The following is a 16,925-nucleotide window of genomic DNA, read 5'->3' as shown; positions in this document are numbered from 1 at the left end:
TCAAATTTCCGGATATCCTTTCTTTGTGGCCTCTCCCACCGATTGGTGCTTAGGATAGATATAATTAATCGTTACCGGTAGAATCAGGATGCAGTATATGAGGGTGCCCCTGAAAATGAGGCTGCACTCCTAACTAACCTTAAGATTTAATCTTACCCCTTCTAGATGAACAATTGTCTAAAATCATTGAGGAGGATACAAGAGAAATCTATGTAAGATTTTGATTAAGGAATACAGATAGGGGGTCTGCCTAACCCCATAGCTATCATTCAAAAAAAAAAAAAAAAAAACCTTTAAGATTTAATATTACATCGAGATAGTGTCCGACTATGTGTATTTCAATTCAAAGTTACTCAGCTAGGTCAGGGAAGCACCTTCACATGTATTTTTCGTGAAGGTGCCCTCTCTAGTGAATCCTAGCCACAATAATGCGTACATATAAGGCAATTCATTGTTCTCATTTGAAGTGTTATTACGTTAGATACATATGTCTAATTAATACAGGCCGTGATCATACATGAAATCCATATTATATTTTAGCTGTGTTTGCCTTACTGAAATACTTACAACAGGTAAAGAAAAAACTAGAGACTAGAATTAGGATAAGAGAATGGAACATGGAAGACATATTCCATATATATGCTTGAAAAAGTTCAGTCTGATTGTTGAGAATTGGTGTACTATACTGCAAACTGCCCACACATATACTAAGTGCAGAATTTCCTTAAACAAACTGATAAAATGCATGTATCACCAACTAGGACTAATTAATAATGAAATTGAAGATAACAAAAATGTATGTGTAGTGCCGTAGTGGTACAAAAGAAATCCTAACACAAGTCAAAAACCTTAAAAAGTCAACAATTCTGTTCAAGTATGAGTTTTCAACTCGTGCTGTTGTTCACCAAGCTTACAACTCTTTGAATTCATTAACTGTTATAAGCCCATCGTCCTCTCTCTTCCCTTGATATATATCCACTTCAACCTTCACAAATTCTACGAACCCAAATTGCAAATCCTCTTTTCTTTGCTTAACTTAGTTCATTTCATTCTTGTATCTTCACCACCAAAAGGACATGGTGGTAGCCTCATCTCCTACACCAAATAGAATTGAAAAGATTAACTCCTTTGATGTTCCTATAATTGATCTCTCATGCAAAAGGTCCTTGGTATCAGAGTTGGTGGTGAAAGCAAGTGAAGAATATGGTTTCTTTAAGGTAATTAATCATGGCATCTCTAAGGATATAACTGATAGGATGGAAGAACAAGGACTAAATTTTTTTGCCAAACCAGCTTTGGAAAAAAGGCAAGCTGCGCCTCCTAGTCCTCTTGGTTATGGAACCAAGAATATTGGTTTTAATGGAGATGTTGGCGAGGTTGAATATCTTCTTCTCCACACCAACACTCAATCTATCTCTCAAAGTTCCAAATCCATTTCCAATGAACCCTTAAGTTTCCAGTAAGTCATCTTCGATCATTTTACTTTCATTTAAGCTCGATCTCTCTCTCTCTTTTGCGTGGGCGCACATATGCACGCGTGCACACATATTTTTATGCCCATAACTTAGAATTGAAACAAAATTTTGATAAGTGTATTCATTTCTTTTGCACATTCTTCTTTCTAAATTTATGGTAATATTCATCAAAATTCACAAGTGGTTGTCTTAGGTTACTTTGAACTTGTTCGTAACTTAGAAATGGACCCTTAGGAAGTTTTGACTATTTTTTTGAAAAATGGACAGGAAGATTACTGTTCTATAGAGTTGAACAAATTAGTTTTGTGGACCAATGGGATCAATCACCTCAAAATTTTGGTTGGTTCTAGAGTCAAATCTCTTTGTCGGTCCCATTTGGCATTAGCTTTGTTGCATACTTGGATGCCTGTATATATATAGTTAGCAACTTACATCGCTATGTCAATCAAATGTATTAATGAACTCGGCCTCTCGGTGCGTCTAACCATATATAGCTACTTATCTCAATCAAAATGTAGACAGTACATTGGCAAAAAGTACACACCACATATCGTTGGGACTCTAGCTGCATTTACTCCATCGCAGTACCCAGTTGAAGAAGAAGTTGCATGTTTTCTTGTTCTTGGAGAAGAATTTGGAGTACGTTAAGACAGATATAGTTTGGCCCCTAGACAAAAAATGTGGGTGCATGGGGCATTGTCCAAACCTGTTTTCATGTTGGAGCTCAAATTTGTTTAAACAGAAATAAACGGCACAAACTTTGTTTTATTTCCAGCTAAAATAAATTCAAGAAAGCTTAGATTTCAAAATGAAAGTATGCAACCGAGCATAGTACTGTTATAACAGCTCACACAGTCACACCTATCTATGTACAAGAAAATTGAAAAAAGGGGGCTAGAATGACTAGTAGGAAATCAATAGTGACCAATGAAATCAAGATAGGAAAGTAACGGAAATTCATTATGAAGGATTGGCCGATTGGTTACTAAAACGAGTAAGAATGTTGATAGCTTAACTGACATGGAAGACACCCTTTCTAGGCCCTCTACCTAATACGAAAAGTGCTAGGAACAATGGGAGTGAGTTGTGACTCTGTGAGAGATGAGTTTTAGAGTAAAAATTTGTTTCATTCAATTCTTTGTTCTGCTTATAACTTCAACTTGACTGGCAGCAGCTGTGTTGTGAATGATTACATAGAGGCAGTTAGGAATCTTGCATGTGAGATATTGGAATTGATGACAGAAGGTCTGCATGTCCATGACAACAAGTGTGTATTCAGTGACTTCATCAGAGATATTGATAGTGACTCACTCGTCAGGCTCAATCACTATCCACCTTACAAGGACATAATGGACACATCACCATCATCACAAACCAATAGAATTGGATTTGGAGAGCATTCGGACCCTCAGATCTTGACCATCTTGCGTTCCAATGATGTGGGGGGACTACAGATCCTGTTGGAAGATGGAACTTGGGTCCCTGTCCCTCCTGATCCTATAGCCTTCTGTGTTAATGTAGGGGACACTCTGCAGGTCAGTATCATATCCCACTTACTAATCATGCCTCTGTTACTAACTACTTACAACTAATAATTGGAATCAGTTATATGCATTCATTCCAGATTTCCAGTCGGACTAATTGGTGATCTAGTCTTGGGAGCTGGGACCCCCTCAACTAAATAATTTCAGCATTTTGTCTTTGTTTCAACGTTATGTTTAGAGTTAGACTCCTATTAACTCAAAACAAAATCCCAGTCATGCATATAGTCATATGCAAGCTAGCAGCTAGCTAGCCTAAGTGTTGCAGAAAACAATGAATACTTGTGAACTAGTTACGTAAAAGCGTAATCTGGAATCAAAGGTATACAAACAAACGTAGGTTGTAGTACAGGTTAGGGTCTGTCTAACCCGTCTAATTTGTTTTTTACATAAAAAATATTCAAACTAACCGCATGTATCAGAGTATGTGCCTATATTTCAATACAAATCAACGGTATCCAGTGTTAAAGGTAGATCCTGTTAAGGAGTCTGAATTTGAAGGTCATCCTGTGACGAACATTAGATCCAATTGGTTGCGAGTAGTGCTACACAGACCTACTTGGTAGAACTACTATTGCGACTCACTAGCGACTCACTATTTGGATAATATTGGTTTGCATTGTAATACACATACACATATGACTCACTATTTGGATAATATTGGTTTGCATTGTAATACACATATACATATCTCTATATAAATCAATAATTAGGACTTTTAACACATCAGTAAATTCAAATAGTAGGTCAAATAAGTGGTTGGTATAGCATTACTGATTGCTTGCACTGCTATGATATAAGTGGGAATACAAAAATCACATAAAGCAATCGTAGAAAAATATGCTCAAAAGTCACATTGCTTTAAGTAAATTGTTGCCAGCTTTGATGTTCTTAATTCCTATTGATGTGATAGTCTACTCATAATTATGCTTTAGTTCCTGTAATTGAACATTAGTTAGGCACTTAGGCCGAGTGATTCAAGGAGTCCTTGCGTCTCCTTTGGTCATCATAGCCTCATAGGGACTATTAATTCAAAGTACTTTTAATTACCAAAGAAAAACTCGAAGTCCTTTTATACCTTGATTGGTGATCATATCATACGAGTATGCGAACCATGCTACGCATTGGTGTTTTTTCAAAATTTTAAATCTGTCGCTCTAATATCTCTCTGATAGTATGATTTTTTGAATTCTAGTTATAATCTAAAAAATAATATAAAAACATTAGGAGAGGTTGAATATAATTTGAGTGACGTGAATGAGGTTTTCTAAATTATTTTAAATAATATGAAGCTAATTCTAATTTCAATAAAGTGAGAGAGTTTTTGGTAAATTATTTTAAAAGGAGAGAGCTGATTAGAATAATTAAGGGAGGTGGTTCTAAAATCATAAAATAGAGAGATTACAAATACACAGTTCGGTTGAGAAATTTTCCCCCTAAAGATCCGGCTATCATATAGTGTAGAGATAGGAGCTCACCTCATCATTAATTATGGTATTTGTTACTTACGGACCACAATTTGTGTTGGACAGACTCCCACAAAAAAAACTATTATTACAAATGTGCCATTGGTCTCAAAAAATCTAAAATAAAAACAATTATTACAAGTATGCCATTGGTCCCAAAAAAGTTGAATTCGAAAACTCCAAACTTAAACGACCCGGCTAGGTCATTTGGACTAAGTCCCAAACGACTTAGCCACACCGTTTGGGACTTAGTCCTAACGACCCGGCCACACCAATCAAGAGCCCAAAAAATAGAATTTTAAATTTTTTTCAAAGTTCAAATCCCAAACGACATGACCACACCGTCTGGACTGAGTCCAAAACGATGTGGCCATGTCGTTTGGGATTCGGACTTAGAAAAAAATGGCAACACCGTTTGGACTTAGAAAAATCTCCAATGATATGGCCACACCGTTTGAACTAACTCTCCAATGATATGGTCATACTGTTTGGACTAAGTCCAAATCCCAAATGACATGGCCACATCGTTTTGGACTCAGTCCAGACGGTGTGGCCATGTCGTTTGGGATTTAAACTTTGAAAAAATAAAGTTAAGTTTTTGGGCTCTTGACCCGGTGTGGCGAAGTCGTTTGACTAAGTCCCAACGGTGTGGCCCAAGCGTTGGGACTTAAATTCAAATGACTCCAAATTCAGATAGTTTAAGTTTGGGGTTTCGAATTCAATTTTTTAGAGACTAATGACACACTTGTAATAAATTTTTTTTTTTTTTTTGGAGTATGCCCAACCCAAATTGGGTCCAGCACTAATAGGACCCTTAGTTATTGTGCTTTGACTGAATACCGAGGTTTTACTAAAGAAATGGGCCTTCTTTTGAAAATGTGGGGCACACTAAAAGGAGCCTGTGAGAGATCAAATTATGGGCGGACTTGGGCTGTTTTTGAACTTATGGGCTGTTCAGGCTTCAGTTTTTAATTTTTCAATCACTATTAATCTATTATCCAAGAATTAAGTCCATAATAATAAGTCAATAGCAGACATTGTCAAATTTACATTTGATCATATTTTCTAGAATAAAGCTGGTAACATTTACATGAGAGATCAAATCAAAGTTCTTAGCTGACACATATCTACTTATGCATGTAGGTTTTAACAAATGGAAGGTTCAAGAGTGTGATTCACAGGGCCTTGGCTAACTCAGTTAAGCCTCGAATGTCAATAATGTACTTTGCTGCTCCACCTCTTCATGCATGCATCTCTCCTGTGCCAAATACGATTACACCTGAGAAATCAAGTCTATATAGACCTTTCACTTGGAGTGAATTCAAGAAAACGGCGTACTCTCTGCGACTAGGTGATACTCGCCTCGACCTGTTCAAGGCGCAAACTGATGAAAACTTTGCGTGATGAGCTTCAAATGTGGAGGTATCTTTGTGGCCAAATGGAAATAAATCTTAATGTACCATTGGGGATTTTGATAATTGTTTTATTCCCAAGTTTTGTCAGTGGTTGTTTATTGTTTGGAACGGAAGAAGAAATTTTGCACGGGTGCTTCAAAATTTTGCATTCATAGGATATTTCTTTAATAATTAAAAATCATTTTGAGTGTCTAATTTCTAAGTTATGGGTAATTAGTAGGTAGACTCCAGTATAACATTTGACTTTTTAAATAAAGGGAGATAATAGTATTTAGGAGAAAATGTGAGCACCCTGCTAGCTTCACATGTATATTTCTAGTACTATACGTCTCTATGTTTTAACGAACTAACACTAATTCCTAAGGTTGGTTCCGATAGGGGAACATGGACCTCCTAAATGTCTATTCTCTATTAAAGCGAACAGCGATCACAATGGTATAAAGCTTATTTCTGTTGGGTGGTAACAAATGTATCTCTTCCCTGTCAGAACAGTGCCCGGCCCAGACATATAGTGGAGCGAGCATCTAACTTAGCAAGATGAATAGCCTGTTTTTGCGAAACTAGCTTCGAAAGGGGATTTAAAATTGTGCATACCACTAGGAACTCAATTTAATAAATCCACATCACTTAAGAATTTAATCCATAAAACCAATGCTTTTTTTCGAAATGTATCCAAGTTTTAATCCAAGACACGGCCTCTAGCATCATACGTAATATCTGAAGATACAAAAACAGGTACAGTAAGCCACCAAACTGATGAAAATTGCAGTAAAATAGACAAATCACTAATTTTTAAAATTTTTTTTAGTAAACTAAAAAAGTTTTTTTAGCTCAAATTAAATATAGAGCCCGACAGAATTAGAGATATGAAATAACACTAATGAAGAGAGTTTTGATGGGCTGAAAACCACACAGAACAAGGAGGGAGAATCTCAGCAACCAACGTGCCATCTTTTGAATTTGAGTTAGAATACTTGGTCTTACTATCAAGATCCCCAATGAGAAATCAAGTCACTCAATGCATTGAGATGCTTCACCAGGTATTTCTATTCAGTAGAGCGACTCAGCTGGGTGATTATTTTTTAACAAATAGCACCTAATGTGGCTTCTGTTTGGAGGTAGCTCAATGCCTCAATTCACCTTGAATTAGGAATGCTCTGAATATTTAATATGAAATGGTAGGAGTTTTCTAGCCCCTAACCTTGCCTTCAAAATACATATTTTAATAGCTGACACCAAATTAAACTCAAACTCAAACTCAATCTATACTGTATACTCTTATCTCCCGGCCGTATACACAACATATTGGCTGTTCAACTTGCGTTGACTCATACAAAGGACTTCAGGTGGCCAACCCGCCAAATCTACATAGCAACAAATGAATGAAACATTTTCAATGTCCAGATCCAATTTACATTCCAAGAATGTGGTTTGCGTGGGAGAACCACTTCCAATTTATCCTTAATACAATATATGTGCCCTTCAGGTTGTTCAAAGACTACTCATTCATTATATATGAGAAAATTAAATGGCATGCTTCGTATGGATTTAAGGCTCACTATAAATACGTATTAGATGGTGACATATCAATGTTCCATGGCCTCACTAATGTTGTTCTTGGAAGCTCTACTTAGACAACACCAAGATGACCTTCAAGCTCCCAAACAAGAATGGACGGATCAAACATTATGCAAGCCACAAAGAAACAGGTTCAACATAAAGGAAATGGTCTTCAGCAAAAACCAAGTCAGCACGATGAGGTCTAATACTAGGGAAGAGAATAAAGCATGGGAAATAGCTGAATGTTGCATCTGGCCTTGATACATCACTTGGCTAATGTTCTGATAAATGTTTTTCCTTACCTTTCCTTACTCGTTCATAAGCAAAAGATCAGCTGTGGATGTTTCAGGATTTTAAACATTTTGATTCCATTTGTAATATAAGTTGTTGCAATCCCTGAATCACAGACCATTGACAGCCAATATATTGTAAACTTTATACATTGAAAACAATGTTATTTAGATTTATGTAGTTTCTGGCCGAGTTTAGAATCATTTCATTTATCATATCATCCACTTTTAGCAAAATTTATTTATCATACTGATTGAAGAATGATAGCTACAGGTTAAGGATGATGAAGGGTACAAAATATTTGCAAACAAATGATAACATTATATTGTCCACAACTTTTGGATATATATGATCTAGCTCATACAGAACTAGGCTACACCTTAAATCAGGATAATTAATTATGAACTAAAATGAGTCGAGTTTATCCGGCCAGGTTAAGTTTTCAATTATGTAAGACTTTAAAGTTTACTCAAAATCAAAAGTGTTACTTTGTACAGATGGTTATGGTTTACAATAGGTAGAACTCATACAAGAGTTGATTTTTGTGGATGGGGAAAGCCACCCCCTAATCTATAGAGACACACTGTTGAACGAGGAACATGGAGTACGCAAAACTGTACAAATATATGGAGATTCCATAATACCCGGAAAACATTTGGTGGTCTGCTCTGATGATCATTCCTACGTTGAACATTTTAATGACTTGTGTGTCAGTGTCACCATTTCAGTGTCTGAATCTGAAATACTACTCTGTAGTCTTAATTGATCTCATTGTCTCAGGACCCTCATTATCCCAAATCTCAACTTGGTCAGCCACAGAACACACTATCCACTCACTGTTCAGAACTTCAGATTCAGCAAAATCAATAGTCACTGCCCATCAATACCAACTTGCTGCTGCTGGATAAGATTATAAGAAAGCATACCATGTGACTTCTGTTGTGGTTCAAGAGAGAGTCAGGATACTACTGTTTGTTGACAGTGATTTGGGTCATTGTTTGCAAGTAGTCCAATTTGAATTGATAGTCCGCAGTCCTCCTTTACACACACGGGCACAAAAAATTAAGCATTCAGTCGTTCAGAAACCTGTAAAGATGTAATTACGTTCAGAGGAATAGAGTCAGAACGCCATTTAGAAGAGAAGGTGCAGGTTTTGCAGACTTTTTTCTTTCAAACAAGTAGCAACAAGTTCACAACTGACTTGCTTTTCTCTCTTGTTTAGGTTCGTTGCATGCTTTTAGGTTGACCCTTGATTTTTTCGTTGGCTTTGCACGCAAAATCTGAAGTGGAGCAGAAAGAAAAGTACAAGTGCACAATAATAGACTCACAAGATGTTCCAAATTTAAGAGAATTATTGCATGCTTATCAGTTATCAGTAAATCAATAACAAACAAAATACTTCGCAACGAAACTTACTGAGTCAATGTCTGTAGAATTCCCTGTGATCCCCCGAAGTTATAAAAGCTCTGAAGCTTAGTAAAACATTGCATCAGTGTAAATATTAAAATTTACATCAATAAGAAGAGGTTACAACACACATGTATATAACATACCCTAGTGTCCATTTGCGTATTATGGTGGTCAGCCTAGATGAACTACCTGAGCTCTACTATCAAAAGGAATATGGTACAACGGTGTGGGTGACAAGGAAGAAAAATGTCACAATAAAAGATGGGAACAACTCTTTTTATTACATGACCATCCCCGTAACATTTTCAGTCAGAAAATGTTCTTATTTTCTTCGTACTACTTGCTGTACAGTATAGAGGTAGGTGTAGAAGTGCTCGTGACCTACAAACCTAAACGTCCACTACACAAGAATCTGTGATCTGGCAGCATGGCGGGAGCATTGTATGCGCCCACTTTTGGCCAATGCACACACACAATTCTCAAGAAGCTCAGGATCCTCCTCCCAAACTAACAAAGAAGCAAGCTCTGGATTCTCCAATAGCATTTTCGAGGTCAGGAACCCAGCAACAGTCCATGTTTGATAGAGTCGTGATTGCTTCCCGATAAACCTTCCATTTTGAGTATCATAATATTCAGGCCACTGATCCACGGAGAGCCTCTTCGAGGCTAAAGAGACTGCTTTTTCGGCTAATTCTGGCCTCCCCATTTTTATACAGGCCAGTGTAAACTGCAATATATATATATATATAAGAAGAATAATAAAGGAACAAATAGTGCAATGACAAATATTAAGACAAATATTGCAAAACTTGGCATTTCCTTCCAGTGTTGTAAACAAGGAAAACGGCAGTACGGTCATCTAAGAATAATTAATGGTTCCCATGCATGTATTTTTGGTTTTTCATTGATCTAGTGATCTTTTCCCAACAATAAACATAGCTGCCAAGTCCATCTTATTCAGACATTTTCCACCAAATTTATCGTTTTGTTGGGTAAGCAAGTGATGATTTTTTGGTAAGCAAAGTGGTTGATTTTTCTTCTTCTCAGTGAAGGCATGTCTTGAGGTGTTGTGTTCCCTCTAGACCTTTCAGTTGATGCACACGTTCACATCCCACCCCCACTCAGCAATAAAGGAGCTCTATGGACACTTGGGCTCTTATTGGAAATCAAAATAAATGGGTAGACATAATGGTGATATTAATCAAAAATCACATTTCCAGACAAGGAGATCTAATGCAGAAATAATTACCCACTCCAGCTACATACATGAATGGCAGAGACTGCAGCTTCTCACTGCACTTACAAATCGGTATAATACTACTACTACGCATAAAATTTACCATTACCTGCCAAAGGAGTGTCGGCCATGATCCACCATTATGATATGACCAAGAGCTGCAAGAACGATAAAATCCAATATCAATGTACAAACAGATGTAAACTCCTCGAGCAAATAGTTATAACCGCCTTTCAATCTTTAAGAGTAAAAGTTTTTGCTCAACTTATAGAAATAGAGCGGAAAAGTAAACAGTATAGCGACCAAAACATGACAGAACTCACGTGTTTTTTGGGTCACTGCCAGTGATTATACTCCACTCCTTGTATTCCAAGGCAGGATAACATATCTTAAGAGGCATGTTTGCTACTAAATCGTCCCATTTAGCTTCAATCAGATTCAAAATACCTCGGTTTTGTCTTGGAGTGGCCAAAGATGAGACAATAGACCAGAGGTTGCCAAGTGTGAAAAACCTAAAATCCATGTGAGCAGGTTGTAGATTACCGATGAGATAACCACCTCTCTCTGGCACCCAATCCACCAGCCATGCAGGAATTTGATCAGGATAGATATTGAACTTGTTGGTGGCATCTGTAGAGTATTCCTCCGTTTTGTAACGGTATATCTCATTTATCTTTTTCATGTCAACCCAATAATACTCTCTGATGTGGAATGATAATGCACTGAGTCTATTATTAATAGCCTGCACTAGATTCCTTGAACCATCATCAACGGTGAGCATCTCACGGGAACTCCGTAGAGCCGCATAAAACAAGGCCTGTAAAAGAAACCTTTAAACAAGATGACAACCATAATGAAAATGTCATGTCACATAAGAAAATGAGAAGATTTCACAAGTTCAAAAACAGAAAATCTTGAACATTTGCATGCTATGGATGGTTGGTTAAGAATGGCGTGCATGTGTACTACCTTGCAGCTAAGAGCAACTACAACTACTAGTTTAATTAAAACGGGCCACCAAGGTTTGAGGTAACAAGATAATTTGACATCATAGCTTTCTTGTTGCACAACAAGCTGTAAATCTCCCCAGATTGCTCCTTAAGTGAGGTTTCCCCCACTCAAGCATCCTCCAAAAAGGAGATGGTCTCACCGGTTCCAGCTAGATATTTCTCATCATTTTTTGAGTCGACCCATCCACTTGTACCCTTCCAAAGACTGCTCCCAAACAGATTTTTCGGTAACTTCAAGGTCCACATACTCTCCCCCTCACCGTTAAGTGTCCACCCGTGTCCACCACCACTTTCCTCCATAGAAGTTCCTCATCCTAACCATATCTTGAAAGCCATTTTAAAAACAAAACTTTGTTCATAAGTAAAATGTGCTAGAAACCCAAACCTCCTTCCATGGGTAAGCAAAGTCTATCCATTTCACCATGGGCATCTTTGTCTTCCCTTCCATCCCACAGCACAAGAATCTTCTAGAAAGCTTCACCAGATGAATAGCAACAGCCATCGGAGTAGGAAATAAGGACAGATAATGATTTCAAATAGTAGAGAAAGTCTAGTTCACCAAAGTGCACCTCCCCCTATAAAAAGACACCTTGTTTTCCATCCCGCCGACTTACTCTCCATTGATCTAGAAGGTACATGGCATCTGATTGTGCCTGGAAACCATCAGCAGAGGACATAACGTACAGTGGCATCAACAAATTTGTCTATCTAGGGGAGGGCGGGAGCAGTTTTCTCGGACACACGTTGTTAAGGTCAGCGTAATCAAAACACACCCTCCAAGAAGGAAACTTAGTTAATCTCACAAATTGAACGTCTAGGTGCTTCTCAAACCAACTTGAATAGCTGCAACAAGATCTGGACCTATCTTCCTAAATTTCACCTAACTAACAGGTTATGCAGTTATGCTGTGGGAAATGGGGATATGATGTTTACAGAAAAATCAATCCCAGGCATATCTTCAAATCTCTCAGGAAAAACATCCTTGTATTCATTAATGAACTCAATGAGGTCTGCCCTTAGTTGTGCCACCAGCGCCTTAGTAGGGGGTGTCCTCCTATCTTCCTGTTCCAACATCCAGAAAAAAATGTCCTATTCTGCAATTTCCATGCCTTATCAATCTTCACAGATGCGAAAGTGGATCTGGCATTCTTACCAAAACCATAACACTACTTGGATGCTTGCTGTCCCTATGAATCACTACCATCTTACTTCTAAGTCAGAACTTGACCATGTGGGTGGTAGGAGCTAGGTACAGCCTTCAAAATTAGTTTCTGGCTAATTTCGCAGATGTTGATGTATTATCTATTATCTGATCTCAGTATTCTATGTTTTATGGATAAGAAAAAAAAGAGTATTGTTTGGGAAATGAATCACCTAAACACACTAAGGATTCTGTAAGGGATGTTTGTGGAGTAGAAGAGACTTAACCTTTAACGGCTGCCTACGTATTCAAGAGTGTTTACTATAATAAAAAAGCACGTAGTTCTTTGGTAAAATAGAAAGGGTATTTATATGTGTAGGAAAGCAGGGCTTCCTGTTGAAGTTTCCTTAATTGTTAAAATCTTTCTAAAGGACTTATAAATACATAGAGGAATGTATCCAAATGGTTTTGTTTCTAGGTGAGAAGCTACTGAAATAAGTCCAGTAGGCACCACTAGGCAGCACAAGTGGGTGGTTCAAGTGGGCAGCAGTAAAGGGCACCCTCAGGTACCCAACGAGCGAGGGTACCAATATGGTGGTTCGTACAAGTATACCTCAAAGGATAGGAGATCACTGGAGAAGTAGGCAACTGAAAAAGAAGGTAAGGGAGACGCGAACGGAAAAGCAGAGTGAGGAGGGAGAGACAGCTGCTGTTAATTACAAACTGACAATGGAACCAAGAAAGAAGGCGAAAGACTTCAAGCCGAACGGACACTTAATTTAATTTCCCCATTCCGCATAACACTCACTAGTCACTTCTATCGTTTCTATTACACCAAATGCCATATTAATGTCAAGTTTCCTGATGGTATCTGGGCCATATTAAAGAAATACCTTCTATCCAAAGACAAATAAATTGTAGATACTTAATGGCCATAACCAAGTATCTAAGTAATATTGACACTGGTAAGAGTTTCAGTATCCGACAAGACGAACTACAAAAAATCTGAGGTCAGGTGTTAGAGTTTTAGGAGGACATCTCCCTATGCTACTTTAGTTGTGTGCGGGTGGGCCTAGGCCCACTGGGGGTTCGGGGGCAGCCGGCAGCGCCCCCGATCCGAATATTTTAGGCAATTTCTATTATTGTAAACACTGATTTTTATATATATATCGAAGTGATACAAGGCCAAAACTTAATAAGGCCGTATCCTCTTTCTCTCCAAACTTCTTCTCCATTAACGTAGATACAATTTCACTTCAGGTACATAACTTAAATATGAATTTGTGTTCGGTCTATTTGGGTACGTATACAACACGGATTATTTTCAAATATGGAGTGTTGATGTCACATAGCCGAGTATTCATGTGAGCAATAGTGTCAATGTGACACTGCTGCTTGTTGAGTATCTGTGCATCCATTATACATACATACTAAACATGGATTACATCGAAGTTCTATTGAGCAGTCCTAGTTTTCAGTTTTCGAAAAAGACATACAGTGGAAGGACTACAATACTGTTTCGAACTTACTTGAATCTCGAGGGGATGACCGTGTATACCCATCCGTCGATCTATCATGCAAGAGCCGTCAGTGACTAATAGGGAAGGGAACATGTCAAACCCAGCAGCCAAACACAAATTAAGAATTAATTTAATGCCTGTTTGGATATCCACCCTCTCTTGCAACCCGTGATCACCAGTGATCTTCCCATAAGCTCTTAAAAGGATGATCCACCAGAGACCTATGACAGAGGAAATGATATGAGGTAACGTTGTATAGAATTTAAAAAATAAATAAATAAAATAAATTGTAGCTGTTCTGGTAGAACCATGTAGAAACTGTCATTCAAACTGAATGTTGCGGGAAAGTTCAACAACATTCACAAACATAAGAATGAAGACCAATACTACTAATTAAACATCCAAACTCTACCCACCAGAATCAACAGGAGCAACACGACCAATAGCTGACTCGCCAAAGTCTGGATCAGAAACTTCCTCAAATTCTCCATTACTACCATCAAGAGGCACACTTCTGACTTTAAAACTTGCTGGCATCAACCCTTTCCCGGGGCTGTAGCAGTCCACTGTTTTCTCCCAACTCTGGTTGACACACAGAATAATGTTCATAACAAATTATCAGAATTAAAAGTTAAAAATTAAACTTAACTCTACAAAGCTAAAAAGATAAATCATATAAGTGCACGTCCTCACATATGTGAAATGGTTCAAACAGGGTAGACAATATTAACAGACAACAAACAATTGTAAGCATTTCATTATCTTTTCAAGATGACAACATAATTCATACGAGAGAACTTTCATCTGTGTAAACCGTATATTTTTAAGCTTTGAGCACCAAACTCAAAAACCAATTGGCAACTGGAGGAGCCTCAGAAACGTACACATTAATTTGAATATTAGATAGGCTTTAAATTCCAATGTGGGACTAACATCTCAACACGGCTCCTCACGTGTGGCGTGGCTTGAGCCTAAGACGTGGACATTAGTTTAGTGGGTGACGTGAAGCCTGTGTAGTGTGGTCCTAGGCCTAGCCCGCTTTGGCCTCTTAGGGGGTCGGGCTGTGGTATTATTAGGCCGGTTCTGCAAGACGTGCATGTGGCCAAGTCAAGCCTGGGCTAGGCTGACCTGTATATATGCCTTATATGGGCCTGAACTAAAGTGTTTAGGAACAGTCCCCCGGCACATGTCAGTTACATGACACAGGCTCCTGCCAGGCCTTAGCCCAGGCACATGCCCGATTTAGGGTCCTGCAAGGAGTACAAACCTTATGCCCTACGCTCATGATGCAAAAGATTTGACCATGGGCCTAGACCATAAGTCCATTTTATCTATGGTATAGACAACAACAATTAATAATTGAGAAAATTTAGGCTACAACCTTTCCCACAGTATCCATTGTCCAATTAGGAACAAAAAAAAAGTAAATGAAAATAATTCAATTCGTGGTGGGAAGACATTGCATAGGCATGGTCAATCAGATCATTTTCATTATGCAAGTAAGAGTTCTTACTTCTAAGCTATTTACACAATGGTTCAGGCGGTGCATTACAGCCAGTGGAAAAATAGAAAGTATGCAAGAGAAAGTTCTACAAGAAACATAACTTTGAAATAGAAAATCCTCACCTGCAATTGCAAAGTATGCAGGAGAAAGTTCTTCACAATCTCCCCTTCTCCATTGAGCAAGAATGCCAGCGCTGACGGAATAAAATCACGGATAAAGACCTGATCGTAATTGACAGGGTATTTGTCAGCTGGATTATTTGCTGCAATCGTCCCCACAGGGTTACCACAATAGTTCACCATTGAATTCCTAAGCACAATCCACGCCTCATTTTCGATCTCCGACCATTCTTTCTTCTTATGAGCTGGACTCTCTTTGCTTACATTTGAATCCCCATTACCTCCTCCTTCTCCTCTAGGCTTCACATTCAAGCCACCTTGAACGTATAATTTCTCGAATTCCTTCTCATTTACACTAGCTTCTGCAAATGTCGAACAATGCCGAACACAAGAAAATGTGATTCTCCTAATTATCAAAATTCCTCTATATCTATCCACATTACAACTACCTGAAAAAACTATAGATTGGACACCACACTTTATGCGATGGGGTGTCCAGTTTTCATCAACTACACGTCTAAATCCTAAAATTCGGGAAGAAAAACGAGGATCACGAATCAATTCAGATCGAAAATTGACATGAATCGATGTTGGAAATTTACAAAATGATGTGGTTCTTGAACAATTTAAAATTCTACCAAAGGGTTTCATGGTGGAAATTGCCACTGCCCGACAGCAAGAAAACAACAACAATAAAAGAAGGGTTCAAAATTTTCTAAGAGAGGACACTTTGTATTATATACAGCTAATCTTAAAGTAAAATTGGAACACTGAGCTCAATATGAAGATAATGGAATACAAAAATGAACAAAAAGAATTGAATGCTTACAGTTGATGAGCGGTTAGACGGCGTGGTGCTAAATCTAAGATATGTATATGGCTTTCCTTAATTTGTGGAAATATTTCCGTTCTCTGCAAAATGTCTCCCCACCACCCATCGTTTGTCCAAGTATCATATTCATTTTGGTGAGAAAACTAACTGCTACTTCATTTTTGTATGATTTTTACTGGCTTATATGCATGGATTTAATGGTTTGATCAGCTTGTTTTGGAGTTGATTCTAATCACATGCACATAACAATAACTCCATCAAGATTATACACTTGTAACTTCTCTTCATCAATTGAATTGAATAATTGAATGTTGTTGTTCACTATGAATGTTCCATCTTTATACTCCCAACTCATTCGATTTTAACTATGGTGGAAGAATGCAAAGGTGAGGAGGAAGAACAAT

General features: G+C 37.9%; 2 protein-coding genes and 1 long non-coding RNA gene across 5 annotated transcripts; 2 read left to right on the top strand and 1 right to left on the bottom strand.

Moving 5' to 3' along the window:
- The first annotated feature begins 840 nt into the window (after positions 1–840).
- LOC147516239 (gibberellin 2-beta-dioxygenase 2-like) lies at positions 841–6,092 on the top strand. 2 transcript variants are annotated; one of them, XM_086594560.1, is made up of 3 exons: positions 841–1,459; positions 2,647–3,010; positions 5,626–6,092. In XM_086594560.1, the coding sequence occupies exons 1-3, from the start codon at positions 1,077–1,079 to the stop codon at positions 5,884–5,886; spliced, it is 1,008 nt and encodes a 335-aa protein (XP_086450686.1). In that variant the 5' UTR covers positions 841–1,076; the 3' UTR covers positions 5,887–6,092. The 2 variants fall into 2 exon arrangements, with proteins under 2 accessions (XP_086450686.1, XP_086450687.1); XM_086594561.1 differs by having other exon boundaries at positions 842–1,459; positions 2,650–3,010.
- Positions 6,093–8,183: 2,091 nt separating this feature from the next.
- On the top strand, positions 8,184–9,862 carry LOC147516238 (uncharacterized). The gene is made up of 2 exons (XR_015210985.1): positions 8,184–8,892; positions 8,971–9,862. It is a non-coding gene; the product is annotated as an uncharacterized LOC147516238 (long non-coding RNA).
- Positions 9,145–16,903, bottom strand: A/N-INVA (Plant neutral invertase family protein). 2 transcript variants are annotated; one of them, XM_086588919.1, is made up of 7 exons: positions 16,519–16,903; positions 15,693–16,051; positions 14,483–14,648; positions 14,076–14,287; positions 10,719–11,212; positions 10,505–10,553; positions 9,145–9,885 (listed from the first exon to the last, which is right to left on the bottom strand). In XM_086588919.1, the coding sequence occupies exons 2-7, from the start codon at positions 15,870–15,872 to the stop codon at positions 9,559–9,561; spliced, it is 1,428 nt and encodes a 475-aa protein (XP_086445045.1). In that variant the 5' UTR covers positions 15,873–16,051; positions 16,519–16,903; the 3' UTR covers positions 9,145–9,558. The 2 variants fall into 2 exon arrangements, with proteins under 2 accessions (XP_086445045.1, XP_086445046.1); XM_086588920.1 differs by lacking the exons at positions 15,693–16,051; positions 16,519–16,903 and adding an exon at positions 14,760–14,910.
- Between the last annotated feature and the right edge of the window lie 22 nt (positions 16,904–16,925).

This window comes from Coptis chinensis, chromosome 2 (assembly GCF_015680905.1).
Source record: "Coptis chinensis isolate HL-2020 chromosome 2, ASM1568090v1, whole genome shotgun sequence".
Lineage (NCBI taxonomy): Eukaryota > Viridiplantae > Streptophyta > Magnoliopsida > Ranunculales > Ranunculaceae > Coptis > Coptis chinensis.
Note: the sequence above shows the minus strand (reverse complement) of the source record. Positions and strands in the feature narration are given on the sequence as shown.

Coding starts and splice junctions, on each gene's coding strand:
- LOC147516239 (XM_086594560.1), top strand. CDS start 1,077: ATGGTGGTAGCCTCATCTCCTACACCAAATAGAATTGAAAAGATTAAC. Junction 1,460..2,646: donor AATGAACCCTTAAGTTTCCA/GTAAGTCATCTT, acceptor CTTGACTGGCAG/CAGCTGTGTTGTGAATGATT. Junction 3,011..5,625: donor ATGTAGGGGACACTCTGCAG/GTCAGTATCATA, acceptor TTATGCATGTAG/GTTTTAACAAATGGAAGGTT.
- A/N-INVA (XM_086588919.1), bottom strand. CDS start 15,872: ATGGTGAACTATTGTGGTAACCCTGTGGGGACGATTGCAGCAAATAAT. Junction 14,649..15,692: donor TGCATACTTTGCAATTGCAG/GTGAGGATTTTC, acceptor TGTGTCAACCAG/AGTTGGGAGAAAACAGTGGA. Junction 11,213..14,075: donor GTCATCCCCTCGAGATTCAA/GTAAGTTCGAAA, acceptor TTTCTTTTACAG/GCCTTGTTTTATGCGGCTCT.